We start from the raw sequence: 13,991 nt of genomic DNA, 5'->3' as shown, positions 1-13,991 counted from the left end.
TGGAGCTGCTTCACTCCCTCCAGCTTCACTCACTCCGAGGGGCTCGGAGGAGAAGGCTGAGGTTGGGGATGCTTTGAATTCCCCGTTCTCCTTGGAGACTCTGCTCTGTAAGTATATCCTCCCGGGCTTACAGTGGAGAGTTGGTCCGAATCACAGAGGGTCATTCATGGCTCAGGGAAGGTTTCTGAAGCCCCTGCCTGGGCAGGGCGCCGTGATGAGCGCCAAGGCCATATGAAGACAGATGGGAAGGGCGCTGGCCCCGGGGCAGAGAGGCATCTCGCTGGAAGTAGACACGCCCCAAGTGCAAGGCAGGACGAACTGAGGGCCACTCAGGGCCCGCGTACTCCTCAGTGAGGAAGGACTGGGCGCTCTGGCCGGGGCCTGTAAGAGGTGATTGCAGAAAGTGGCCTCTGGCCTATTTGGGGAGGGTGTGGGCCTGTCACGCAGGCCAGGGCATGGAGCTGCAGTGAAGGAGACACGGAAGGTGGAGGTGGTAGTGGGGAGTGCAGGGCGCAGGGAGGCGCAGGGAAGACGGGTGGGCGTTGAGGGAGGGCGGGAGTCGGGAGGGGAGTGGAGGTGGTATGCGCCCGTGACCCTGCCTCCGGGGCCCGTGGTGAGGCGGGGCCTTGGCCAGCTCGCCCAGAGCACCAGGGGAGAGGATGCAACTTCTCCTCAGGCACAGAGGATGGAACTCCCCCCTGCTAGTCTCCCCTCCCCTCCTCGCCACTGCTCCCCGCATTCTCCCAGGCTCAAAAACTTAGCCCTCTGATTTCATCTCTGTTTTCCATTTATATCCATTTAGTTACCAAATCCTGGTGTGTGTGTGTGTGTGTGTGTGTGTGTGTGTGTGTGTGTGTGTGTTTAATCCTCATGATGATATGGTTTTTTTTATTGATTTTTAGAGAGAGAGAGAAAGTGTGGAAGAGAGAGAGAGAGAGGGAAAAACATCGATGTGAGGGAGAAACATCAATCAATTGCCTCCCATATGCTCCCTGACCAGGAGGAATCAAACCAGGGCACATACCTGCAACCTAGGTACTAGTATATGCCCTGCCCAGGAATTGAACCCACAGCCTCTTGATGCCTGGGATGATGCTCCAACCAACAGCCACCTGGGCAGGGCCTGGTGTGTTGTTTTTTTTAACTGATTAAAAAAATGTTATTGTGGTAAAATATGCGTAACATAAAATTTGTCAATTTAACCATTTTAAGTGTACAATTCAGTGGCATTGAGCACATTCCCAATGTTATATAGCAATTGCCACTTTCTAGTTCCAGAATTTTTCATCATCCCAAAGAGAAGCTCTACCCCCGCTCCCACCCCTGATAGTCCTATCTCTATGGACATGCCTACCCCAGCTCCCTCATGTAAGTGGAATAACATAACGTTTGTCTTTTTGTGTCTGGCTTCTTTCACTTAGCATTACGTTTTCAAGGTTAAGCCATGTTGAGGCAGGCATCCGGATTTCCTGCTTTTTTAAAGGCTGAATACTATGCCATGGTCTACCTTCCACGTTGTGCGTGTCCCTTTGTCTCTTGATGGGCCTGGTGCTCATCCTGCCTCTTACCTCTGCGAACCGTGGCTTTTGGCCGTCCGGCGTGTCGCCTCCCACCTCTGTCTGGACTGAGCCACCGTGTGCCTGGGTTGCGCACTTGCCTCTCAGGGTCCCTAGGCTTTGGTTTCAGGCCTGGGCTCCGTTGCTGTTCTTGCGTGGAGCTGGGGCGGGACATTGAGCTTCTGGGCGCCGGTTCCTGATCCTTGAATTGAAGGTAGTGACACCTCCACCAGGAAGGTCTCCAGTCCTAGTCTTGAGTTCTTGTAAAGGCCAACTACCCGAATTTTACTGTTTCTAAGGCAAAGCAGTTGAATACCAGCTGGCTACTCATTTCTGGGGGTCTGGCTTTACAAAGGCAGCTGTCGGGTATGATTGTCAAAATCTCTTAGAAATCAGTTTAAAAGGCAATAAAGTATGTGGCTTAGTGCTCTGAATATGCACCCGTAGGACACGTTTTCTAACTGTCCTAACATTATACAACTGTGTTCCTGGGACTTGGGAGGCTTTTTCAGTGGCAGCCACATGTGTGACTTCAAAAATGCTTAGACAACGTGAGTGGAAGAGAGAAATGTGGAGACAGGCCTCAGAAAACTGTCCACCCTCAAGGTGGCCTCAGAGAGGCCGAAAACCCTGTCTGAAGAAGCATGTTCAAAGAATTTGAATACAAAACTGTAGTAATGAAATGTGGGTAGGAAAAAGGAAATACTTCTAAAATAATCTGTATTGTCATGTGACTTAAATGTATCTGTGGCTTCATGAGTACAGAAACTATTTTACGTAGACATTTGACCATTTCGTCTAATCCTTAGCAGTTTATCTGCTCAAGTTGGACACCCTATATTTGGAATCTATTTTGGTTATTTATTTGTGGCCTGTGGCCAACATGAAGGGGTGAGGTACGGCCCTAATCTTACCGGTTAAATTTGGTCTAGCCTTATCCTTGCCCTTAAAAGCGTGGTGTCTCAGTCTTTCTGATAGCTTTTGGGGAGATAGGCAGGGAGTGAGTTAGTGTAGACATGTTCAACTTGACTCGAGTAGTTTACTACATCAGGTTTCTGAAAATAGCACCCCTGCTCTGTTTCTCCGTATAAAAATATTCTTGGAAATAGACTTGGGGATCCATAGGATCGCTGCACCGAAAACGCAGTGGGTTGGAGGGTCCCTGTGCTTGGAAGAGAGCTCGGGCAGTGGGTGGGAGTCACTAATCCCCCGTGAATGCCTGCTCACTGGGCGTGGGATCCCGGGTCACCCAAGTGGCCTTTCCCTTCTCAGGCGCAGGTGAGGAGCTGGTCCCAGGGCAGCACCCCGTGTGCCGTGCTCAGGACTTCCTGTCTGGGATGGGGCGGGGCAGCGGCCTCTGCTGTCCTTTCTCGCTGGTGGCCTCTGGCCTCTGGGCGTCTGCACCTCCCTCTCTCCAGGGAGAGCCGACTGCTCTTCTGGTGCAAGGGGGGACGGCTTAAGCAAATCTGGCTCTAGGTCACTTGCCAGCCAGGGCTAAGGAGCGCGGCTGAGTGGCGCACTGAGAGAACAGCACGCGGCCTGGCTGCCGCTCTCTTGTCCTCCCCCCCCCCCCCCCCCCCCCGCCCGAGGCGGAGCTGGGCCCGGCCAGAGCGGGACAAAGGGGGCGCTTTCAGCCTCGGTAAAGGGCCCATTGTGCCAGGGGAGGAGGTGGAGCAAGGAATGGCCGCCTCTTGCCAGCTTGGCTTGCTCTTTTCAGCAACGATGTGGGGATTTCTCCATTGGCTGCCCCCGGGGCAAGGGTGCTGCTTACGGGGGTTTGTTCGGGGGCTTCATTCCAAGTGACGTTTTCTTTCACGCCGCTGGTACTCAGCTGGACGAAAGCTTGAGGGCCTTCAGAAGGAGGCGGACACCCCAATCACCCGCTTTTTTGGTCTCTACCTGGCATGAAGAACATACAATGCCCCTGTAAGTATAAGTTTGCGGAATTGCAGGAGCTGTGTGTGTGTGCGTGTCCGTGTGTGTCCCTGGTCCTTAGAGAATGAGGCCCTTGTGGGTCACCTCTGGCCTGGACCACTTTTTTCCTGGTGCCCACAGAATGGTAAAAGGGGAACCTTTGTGCACAGTGAACCTGGCACCCACATGCTCAGAGGTCAGGGTGAGGGATGAAGGGTAGTGGTGATGTAAGGAGGGGAGAGTTAGATGGATTTCAGATGCCAATTCTGGTACCGGGGAGTGAGTGCTGGGAGGACCTTAGAAGCCACCTGCTCCTACCGGTCCCTAGCCTGGCGTGGGCTGAAGGGGACTCCTGAGCCCCACGTGCACGGAATTGTGTGGTGGTTCTTAGTGGTAAGGTCAGCGGCCCCTCCAGAGGTTAAGAATTGTCCATGTGGAGGAAAACGCATGAGTTGAGAGCCGGATTGGTGCCCCGATCTTGGAAGACACCTGGGGGGAAGCTTTCTAAGTCTCCAGCCTTGATTTCCCCACCATCATTGTGGATTGTGGTGTTCAGCGAAGACACCGGATGTGAGAGCGTGCTAAACACCAGATCGATGCTCATCATGTCATTAGCTGTCTTTCTCCGAGTCTGGGCAGCTGGGAGGCAGGCTTCCTGCTCTCCGACAGCCACGCAGCCCGCTTCTGCTCCCTGCCCGGCGCGTCGGCTCCTCTCGGGTCTGTTTGAGGGCGGCCTGTGCGCTGTGCTTCGCACTGGGCCTCTGCCAGGTTTCCCTGGCCCTTGCCACGTTCCCCGTCAGTCTGTGGTTTTAGACTCCAGCTTCATAGGAAATGCAAACTGAGCAAATCCTCTTTTTGTGGGTGCCGAGAGGAAGGGGTGCAGGAGTAGCTGAGGGGAAGGAGAAGCTAGCTGCCAACAGTCTCCTGTGTTCCAGCCAAGAAATGCCGGCTACTGTCTGCATAAGCCTTTAAGCCGACTGATTTGTCGTCTGAGCGACAACAGCGTGATTATCTGCCTGGGCCGTAAGCTTCCCGAGATGATGGTGTGCACATCTGCTTTCGAGAGAATTTTTAAAAGATTCCAACCAGAACAGCATTTGGAGTAAGAACCAATTCTGAGTTTTAACCACCGGTTGGCAAGTTCATGAGTCTCCATACTTCTTCGAGGCCAGTTATTGATTGAGACGGTCCTAAAGCATGTTCACCTACAGCAGTGGTCGGCAAACTCATTAGTCAACAGAGCGGCAAACCGTGGCTCGCGAGCCGCAGTTTGCCGACCACTGACCTACAGCATTTGAAGGCAAATATTGTGGCTCATTTTCTTTGAATGTAGGTCTGCCTCCATTTCTAACGATCCCAAGTACCTTTTCCTTACAGCAGTTAAATAGAAGGGGGAAGATTTAAAATGCTCTTGGTTCTTTCCACGGATCTAAACGAGGTCTTGGCTTAGTCCTTTATTGCACAGGCTGACGTTTCCTGCCTAGAGCATGAACCAGTTTGTTCGGTGCGGCTGGTTCGCAGCTGGTTACTGATTGCCAGCTAGGAGGCAGGGGGCGAACTGCAGCTTGTCTCCATCACCAAAGATAAGCGTTCGGCTGGCGTTAAGCCCTCAGCGTTACAGGTCAGGATCCAACAAAATGCTTTTGCACGAGGGCTACTGTACTTTTCTGAAGTTTTAAAAAAGCTTTCTTCCCTAGACGTTTCTAAAAATAGACTGCGTTCGTTCTTAGTTTGATGCTGTCTGCAGCTTGGCTATTGCTAGCGCTTACACTAGAAAAAAACTACCCGTTTAGGACTGTGTTTGTCTGTGAGGGAATTATTTAATATTTTCACACGGGGATGTGACTCTGTAGAACGGGTGGGGAGCGTCCTGCCTGAGGACCGTATGAGGCCCAATCCGTCATTAGGTCTGGCCCTGCCAAGGCATTGGGGTGAGTTAATGGAGTGTTTGACTGTAACAGGCTAATTCTGAAGCTGACAACGTTGTATGGCCCCCGAATGATGTTATGAATATCCAAATGGGCCTTGGCAGGACATAGGTTCCCCAGCCCTGCTGTAGAACAACCCCTGTAAGTCCACACGGTCTGGGTTTTATTGCAGTTACTTCGGGGAAAGGCAAGGGTGTTGGCTAAGGGGTGGGCGACTCCCATTCAACTTAGAGTGCTGAGGCGGGTAACGAAGACAGGTAGGAGGTGGGTCGCTTAGAGGGGAAGGCAGGTGTACACGTTAACTGCAGCAGGTTGCTTTGCACTCGTGGAACTGCAGTACTGTGTGAAGTCTGACAGCTCAGCGCCAAGAGGACCGACTCATTTTGCCTGCTTAGCCTCAACGTCTCCCGTAAGCATCTCCCTCAGAGAAAGCATCTCCCTCAGAGAGGCCTAGCCTGGTCACTGGGTGTTAATGGTGGTAACACCCATCACACCTTGTAGAGATTAATTTTGTACTGTATCTCCCCCCCCCCCCGCCCCCCAGCCGGTTGGCCCAGTGAGCACCCGGCCCTGCCTTTAGCGCTGTCCTCCAGCTCCTAGCGCATGCCTGGTGCCCACTAGATGCTCAGATATGTTCAAGGACTGGAGTAGTTTAATCCCTATGAATTCATCTAGAATAAAATGTGTGTGAGTGTATATTGACAGTCTGTTTCTTTCCTGGTCTGTCTTGTGTTGGTTCAACATACCACCCAACATCTGATCATTTCGGTGGCTTTTCAGAATATGCCCATTGTCTCTTCCTCTTGGGGAGCGGCGCCGAAAGAAAACAATGTCTGTGTTCAGAGCTGGCACTGGCAGTGACACTGACTGATGCCTGTCCCTGCCCATGGGTGGAGCAGTGGGGTGACTCTGCTCCCAGCTTCTCATTGGCCATCCTTCACCCTTCTTCTCCTGGGAAGTCAAGTATGGATTTTGTCTGCTAGTTACCTTTAGCCCAGTGGGCAGCAGCACAGGACTCAGCATGTGACTAATGCCCCGAGGGACCTTGGCAGGGGGGTGAGCACCAGGCTGAGCTCCTCCGCCCCGCCCCACCCCCACCCCGCCGCCTTTTCTGTTTCTGCAGTGGTGTGTCACCTGCACTCAGCTGTTGGTGGCACAGATGGTGAGTGGTTTTGTAAGTACTGGTGTTTTCTCTCCAGAATTCTGACCTGAAGAAATTTGCTTATCTGTTCCTTCTCTGTTGTCATGTCAGAGCTTGAAATTTCCAGTGTGTGTGTGTGTGTGTGTGTGTGTGTGTGTGTGTGTGTGTACATATGTACTTACACCTACACAGAGCTGTTGTAGCACAAGATTGCATGAGCTGAACAAATACATTCTATTGGCCCCTGTAGTATCAGTGGCCAATGAAAACACTTGCTATGCTGCTACACTGTAAGGAAAAGAATACAGTAGTCCAGATGGAAATTAAAGGAGGATTTCTATATTTGAAAAAGGAGGATTATTTTCAGTCTGTTTAAAAGAACATATAACAAGTAGCTCACAGATATCTGAACTTGGAGCTAAATGAACACTTAGTGGATTGCCAGGAAGTTTTCGAGAAAACTCTTTCAGATCATTTACTGTTCTTTCCTTTCCTTTGCTGCCAGACATACTGTAGAGCAGTTATTCGTCAATAACTTTCTAATGAGAATTATTCTTCTATATTATCTGCACTTCACATTTTTATACTGGTGTATATGTAAATTATAACATGCAATTTGAGGCTTTAATACACTTTAAGTTGTTCATCTAATTTTGGCTTCTAAATTTTGTTTGTAAACTTTTATTACCTCTGAACCTTACTGGTCTGCACGCAGGACTAACCGCAGAGTATTGGCAGAGGAAATAATAATGCTGCCTCCCGTTTATGGAGCACTTTCCGGTGCCTCGCACCATTCTGAGTTCTATGTGAATTATTTAGTCCTTACCAAAGCCCTCCGAGATAGGTTAATATTTCCCATCTCCATTTACCCATGAGGAAACGGAGGCACAGAGAGGTGAAGTCATTTGTCCCAAATCACACAGCTAATGAGCTGGGGAGGCAGGATTTGGTTCTAGAATCTGGGATCTTAAATACTATTCTATCCGTTTTCTCAAATACTGTGCTATCACCTCTCTCCGAGTGTGCGGTGGTTGGTGTGCGGTTTCTGCGTGCTGACTTGTCATTATGTTTTAGCTACGCTACGCTGAGGAACACAAAGGAAGTTATTTTATCGGAACAGCCAGCTGTGGTTCCCCATGCACCTACTGCTGCTGCTCTCGTGGTGCAGGGCGGGGGCGGAGACACACATTGACATTGGACCGCGGGCTGTTGGCCAGTTGGGAGCTTGTTGTGGGGAAAGTGAAAGCCGGCGGCCCTGGGTGGTTTGGGCTTGTGTGTGCCTCTTCCCTCCTCTCCCCGTGGGCCGTGCTGGTGGCAGTGACTCTGTGATGCAGTGGAGGAGAGCAGAGGTATCCCATCAGGGAGAGGACGGTGACTTATGCCTCTTAGCTGAGCATTTCATGCAGGAATTCTTTGTGCGTAAACATTTTTAAGTGTGGTTCATGGAAACTGGATACAGGCTGATAGAGGTAAATGCTTCCTAAAGGGAGCTTTATAGATCTGGGGTCACCAGCCGGGAGGAGACCTGGGCCGTGAGGCTGTGCCCGCGGGTGCCGTGCCGGCTCTGGGACCTGCAGGAGTCCTCCCCGGAATGAACATGGCGTTTTTCTCTCCCGACAGAAGCCAGCGTAGGGCACCACCGGCACGGGACGATGCAGGCCCACGAGCTGTTCCGGTATTTTCGGATGCCAGAGCTGGCTGACGTCCGCCAGTACGTCCGCACGCTTCCCACCAACACGCTCATGGGCTTCGGCGCGTTCGCGGCACTCACCACCTTCTGGTACGCCACGCGGCCCCGGGCCCTGAAGCCGCCATGCGACCTCTCGATGCAGTCGGTGGAGGTGGCGGTAAGTGGGGGGCTGGCCTGCCTGTGGGTTTCCCAGACTAGCCACGCCCCATCAGACGTGATTGCTTATGGGGGCTTTGTAAGGGAAGATGTACCCAACAAACAGACGTTTGCCGATGATTGTAAGTGGAGGTGGAGGCCAGAGCGTCGGGCAGAGGGACAGATGAGGGGTGTGGGCTGGGTGCCCATCGTCACGCAGGGGCTCATTCCAGAAGTCCCCGGAGCCTCTCCCCTGCACTGGCACCGCGGTCGCCCCAAGATTCTGCGACAGGAGCGACAGGCAGGGCCCCAGCTCTCGCAGGCCTGTGTTCCAGCAGAGAAGAGGGTTGTCCAACGCCTGTCAGACAGAAGGATTTCGCCTGTGCTGTATCTGAAAGTTAGAACACATCCCCAGCCATTGAAAGGGACTCTGGGATTTCAAATAGAACTTGCCAGAATAACGCGGCCACAGAGCTACGATGGGACACCCGGGGCATCTGAGCTTGCGCTGCTGAGTGCTATATCCCTCGGGCAAAGGGAAGGTCATGCTGTCACTGTTAGGAAAACACACCGGAGGGTGCCCTCCACAGCGCCCTCCACAGCGCGGGCCGAAGGGTGGGATGGCGGAGGAAATGGAACTGGCCCCGGCTCCTTCCTCCGCCTGGAACCTTCCCCTGGTCAGGAGAAACGGAGGGGAAGGCGAGCGCGTGCTCAGCGAGCGGCGTGACCCTTGCCCTGCCCGACCCCGAGTGCATTTCCAGTGCGCGGTGCCGTCGACTTACATGAAAAGCAGTGTTGAAAATGGCAGAATTGCCTCACTCCCTGCTCTCAGATGTGGGTGAAAGGCCTCCCTCCCGGCGGGCAGGCGTGTGGGGGAGGGGGAGGGGGCCCTTCTAAATATAGCTTCTTGTTACTTACAGGATTTTAGTTCTTTTAGACAATTTCTTGGGTTCATTAATGTGACACTCGTAAAATATAAAAGATATGCCAGTTTTATTCATGTCAAAATGTAAGAATAGAAGGAGTGAACTGCTGAGGAAAGATGGCTTTAAGATACTTTATTTCGATAGAGAAGGTCAGCTTAATATCTCACCTCAGCTAATGACATACCAGTGAGGAGCAGAATCTAATACGTTCTAGCAGGTACGAGCGGGTCTGGGGCATGCTTTCTCTCCGGCGGAGGACCTGCTGTCTCCCCGCAGCGTTGCCCTCGCCGTGAGAAGAGGGCTTGGCCAGTGCAGATTTAAGATGTTTAGAGTTTAGCCCGGCCGCCATGGCTCAGTGGTTGAGCGTTGACCTACAAACCAGGAGGTCAAGGTTAATTCCCAGCCTGGGCACATGCCCGGGTTATGGGCTCGATCCCCAGTGTGGGATATGCAGGAGGCAGCCCATCAATGATTCTCTCTCATCATTGGTGTTTCTATCTTTCTCTCCCTCTCTGAAATCAATAAAAATATATTTTTTAAAAAGATGTTTATAATTTAGCAGTAACTGTAAAAATTGCCTAATTCTTATTTCTTGTATGAGAAATTGTGGAAGCACTTACAATGTGATTTTTAAGTTCCAGCTTAGCATGAAGTCACTGAGTCTTACTAAAATACTCATACATTTTCACTGTAGGTCAGTTTAAAACTACAGATAAGCAGAAAGAAAATTAGAATCTGTAATTTCACTACCTGGTATACAGGCTTCCTGATTTTTTCTTAGAAATGGATTTAGCTCAGATTTTCAGAATTTGTAGGTCTTAGGTTTACAAACTTTGCTTTGCATTTCTAAAAGACCATCTTAAAATATTGGATTTGAGATTAGCCTTGGAGGATACTTAGTAGTTATAAATGCTTGTCTAGAGCGCACTCATCATACGGGCTTCTGTGGCAGAAAGAGGAACTTAATTCATTTCATTAAGTATTAATCAGGAGCTTATGTATCTGGCAGGGCTGGTCGCCCGATGAAAATGTTGTCGCTTCGCTCCTCCTTGGAGAACAAGCGAGCACCCTGTGCCAGTCCCCACTCTCACCCCCACTTCCCATCTCACACACGCGGTCTGCACCCTCCTCTCCCCGTAAACTCTGCTGGGTATTAAAATGAGGAGAGTCTGCTCTTTGGGGTTTGGCTGCATCTCCTCCCTGCCCACACTGGCTGTTTCTCAGCTACACGCTTTTAAAGCAGCAGCACTGAGGTCTTTTATAAAAGTCACAGCTGGTGAAATGTCCTTTCACACATCTGGCTCGTACAGAGGACGGACGTTAGCGCTCACGCCCTGCACCTGCGCAGGACGGCAATAAAGACAAACTGTAGAATGGACAGGGACGCTGGCGCTAGCAACGGAATCCAGTGTCTTTTTTTTTTTTTTTAATAGATTTTTATTGATTTCAGAGAGGAAGGGAGAGGGAGAGAGAGAAACATCAATGATGAGAGAGAATCATTGATCGGCTGCTTCCTGCACTCCCTTCACTGGGGATCTAGCCCACAGCCCGGGCATGTGCCCTGACTGGGAATCAAATGGTGATCTGCTGGTTCATAGGTCGACACTCAGCCACTGAGCCACACCAGCCGGGCAATCCACTGCCTTTAAATGTGCGAGCGTGGCCTGCTCAGCATCCTGTTTAGAGAACTGTGTCAGCTCCCCAGCCTGCAGCAGGGAGGTGAGGGCCGCCTTTCCCCGGGTCAGGGAAGGGTTCCATCCTCCAAAGGGAGTTTGCTGCTGCTGCTCCATGACTTTGAGCAGACGACAGAGGCAAATTTTTGTGCTTGTTTTCCCCCCCCAATCACTTTCGCACTGGCCATGGGAATTTCCCAGCTTTAGCTGGTCTCAGTCTGTTCTCTGGGATTGTGGTCCCCATGCCCCCAGGGAAGATGATCTTCCCTGGGGTGACTGGAAACCAGGAGGGAGGTCAGGGCACAGACCACGGCGGTTGCAGTGGGGACGCAGGAGAGCACGTTGGAGCTGGAAGGGACCCGGCCAGAGAGCGGTGGCTGAGGCCGGACCGCTGCTCTGCTTGGACCAGGCAGCCGTGGGCAAGTGCTCCCGCCTCTTTGACCTTCAGGTTCCTCGTCTGGGAGACCGGGGTGCCAGTGCCTCCCCCCGCACGTTGTTAAGAGGACCGCGTGGAGATACGCAGGGGTCTCCCTGGCCCCCGGGAAGTGCTCAGTGAATGCCAGTTTTCTTCTGTCAGGGTCTCCTCGGTCACCCCTCACTTGTGCACCTGAGCAAACCACCGTCCAGGGGGGAGCTGCACCGGCCAGTCGGTGGAAGGTGCACAGCCCGGGCGCGCTGCCTTCATCGCAGTGCAGTTACGTATCACACCTGTGGCTGGAGGGGCCATGCATAAGGACAGGAGGGAAAATTTGGGTCTTCCTAGATAAATGTGAAGGGTCAGTGGCCAAAGCTCTTGATCCTGGGAGCGGGCTCTTCTGAAAATGGATGCGCAGGGAAATGAATCTAAAGGCGGTGATGGAAGTGAGAGGAGGAAAAGGGGCAGGTCAGGTCAGAAACGGGGTCTGGGGTTCTGCACATATGGGACATCGGATCAGAAACTGTCAGGAACGGGAGTGAAGACGGGGGGCCTTCTCCTCACCCTACACCCTCAACAAGGCAGGCCGGGAACCAGGGGGCTGGAGAGGGGGTACCTAGGGGGAGTTTTCGCCTAGATGAGTTATTCTGGGAGTGTGCAGACATCAGCACGTTTATACCGGTAGGTAACTTTTGCACCTTTCCTAAAACCTGGGGCTTTTTAATAATGATGAAAACCTGGCCAACTTACTTTTTCTTACGAAACTCACATTGTAGGGAACAACTGGGTTTCCCCGTGTTGTTGGACTTGGCCGCTAACTTGAAAGCGACTAGTGTTTCGAATGCGGTGGTAGAGGGTTCGCTGGTCATGGGAAGCGGCTTTGGGTGGATGGGCTCCAAGGGGAGGGGCGGGCGGTACAGAGAACTGGGGGGGAGTTTCTGAGCTGGGAGCCGTGACCAGGCCACAGAAGTACCAAGTCGCTGCCTTCAGGAATTCCAAGCAGGGAGGGGGATGGTTTTAGAAAAAACATCCTGGGTTCCTTTTAGCCGGGAAGAAACGCCCAAGGTCACTGCATGGGAATACGGTGAAGCAGGTCTGAAAACACAGTGTCATTTTGTAGAAATGATGCCACTTCCCGACCTCATCCAGCCGGGAGCACGTGTGCTGTCATGTGGGCTGTGATGCTCGTTTGTTTTTTTGTTCATCCTCCCCCGAGGATATTTTTCCATTGATTTTTAGGGAGAGTGGAAGGGAGAGGGAAAGACAGAGAGAAACATCGATGTGAGAGAAACACATCAATTGGTTGCCTCCTGCACGAGCCCTGACCAGGGCCAGGGTTGGGGAGGAGCCTGCAACCAAGTACGTGCCCTTGACCGGAATTGAACCGGGGACCGTTCAGTCCACAGGCCGACGCTCTATCCACTGAGCCAAACTGGCGAGGGCTGTAATGCTTACTAAGTTTAAAAATAGCCTCCCCGAAGCAGGTTCAACTTGTGCCAAGTGGAAAGCGACGGACGTGAGCGTTCCCAGCCTCTGGACACAAATCCCGGGTCACGCCAACCTCTCTCAGGCCGCAAGGCACAGCGCTGGGCCCTGGGCCCTGCAGCCTTCGCTTCAGGAGCGAGGGACGCCTCACGCGTTCTAAACGGCAGGTGTATGGGACAGGGTGTGTGTGTGGGAATTTGGATTTTGTGGCTCTAAACTTTCTCCCCTTTCCCAGGGGTGGGGTACTATGTTCCCTTCTGAGGGTGGTTGAGGCCGAGGTGTGCGTAGCAGCGTAGAACCAGCTTGTTAATCCTGCCAGCCTCCCCATCCCTAAGGGAATCCTCTGATGGGGACAGTGGGAGCGCGGGGAGTTGGGAACCGGAGAATGGAAAGGGCAAAGGCTCGGAGGATTTGGGGAGAGCATTGAGGAGCCAAATCACCAGGCAGGCAGCGGTGGTCTGGGCCTGGCTCTGAACCTGCTTGTGAAGCGCAGACAAGTCTCATAACTTACCAGGCGGCCGAGGAGCGGAGCCTGAATCGGCTCCCCCATGTTTTGGATGTGGGACCGAAGCAAGAAAGCCCCCCCTCGGTCCCTCTTCTCCTCTGCAAAGAGGCTGGCCTGTAGCAGGCGCTCAGTAAGGACGCACTCACCTGCCCGCTCCAGGCAGCGCCGGAGCTGGTGTAGATTGTCGCTGTGATGGTCCTGCCCTCTCTGTGCTCGCTTGGGTGCAAGGGATCTCGGGAAGTGAGCTGGTTAGATGCTGAGCGGACATAGTGGATCTGAGGGTTCAGGGCTACCCTGTGGCATTTACGGCTCAGCATATGGGGAGCCTAGGTATGCCTTTAATGTCCTGTCCACTGTCATTCAGGACGTGTGGCGGGAGGGTCGCTGTGGGCTGGCCCTTCAAGGCCCTGGTTTGACTTCAGAGATCTAGAGCTGCTGGGTATGAGACCTGGGGCCGGACGCCTCGCTGCAGGTCCCTGGATGGAAAAGGAGCGTGTGCCTGTCGGTAGAGAGAAGCAGGTGACGGTGGTCTGGGCCGTGAGCGTCTATGGGATGGAAGTGCTGGAGGATCCTGGAAAGAGGACAGAATGAGTCACTTTTACTCCCTGGGACTGTGGTTCCAC

The 13,991-nt window shown here is 52.6% G+C and overlaps 1 protein-coding gene across 4 annotated transcripts in view; it reads left to right on the top strand.

Moving 5' to 3' along the window:
* Positions 1-13,991, top strand: part of ACSL1 (acyl-CoA synthetase long chain family member 1) — a 61,213-nt gene that overhangs the window by 12,860 nt on the left and 34,362 nt on the right. For 3 of the 4 annotated variants that reach the window (XM_079778458.1, XM_079778455.1, XM_079778457.1), the window contains exon 2: positions 8,160-8,386. In XM_079778458.1, the coding sequence (XP_079634584.1) occupies positions 8,192-8,386 (195 nt within the window). In that variant the 5' untranslated portion in view covers positions 8,160-8,191. Of the gene's footprint in view, positions 1-6,505; positions 6,561-8,159; positions 8,387-13,991 lie in introns of those variants that run through there. The other variant, XM_079778456.1, reaches the window with a different exon arrangement.

The sequence above is a fragment of the Cnephaeus nilssonii genome (genome assembly GCF_951640355.1).
Source record: "Cnephaeus nilssonii genome assembly, chromosome: 8".
Taxonomy (NCBI): domain Eukaryota; kingdom Metazoa; phylum Chordata; class Mammalia; order Chiroptera; family Vespertilionidae; genus Cnephaeus; species Cnephaeus nilssonii.
This window is presented reverse-complemented; position numbering and strand designations above follow the sequence as displayed.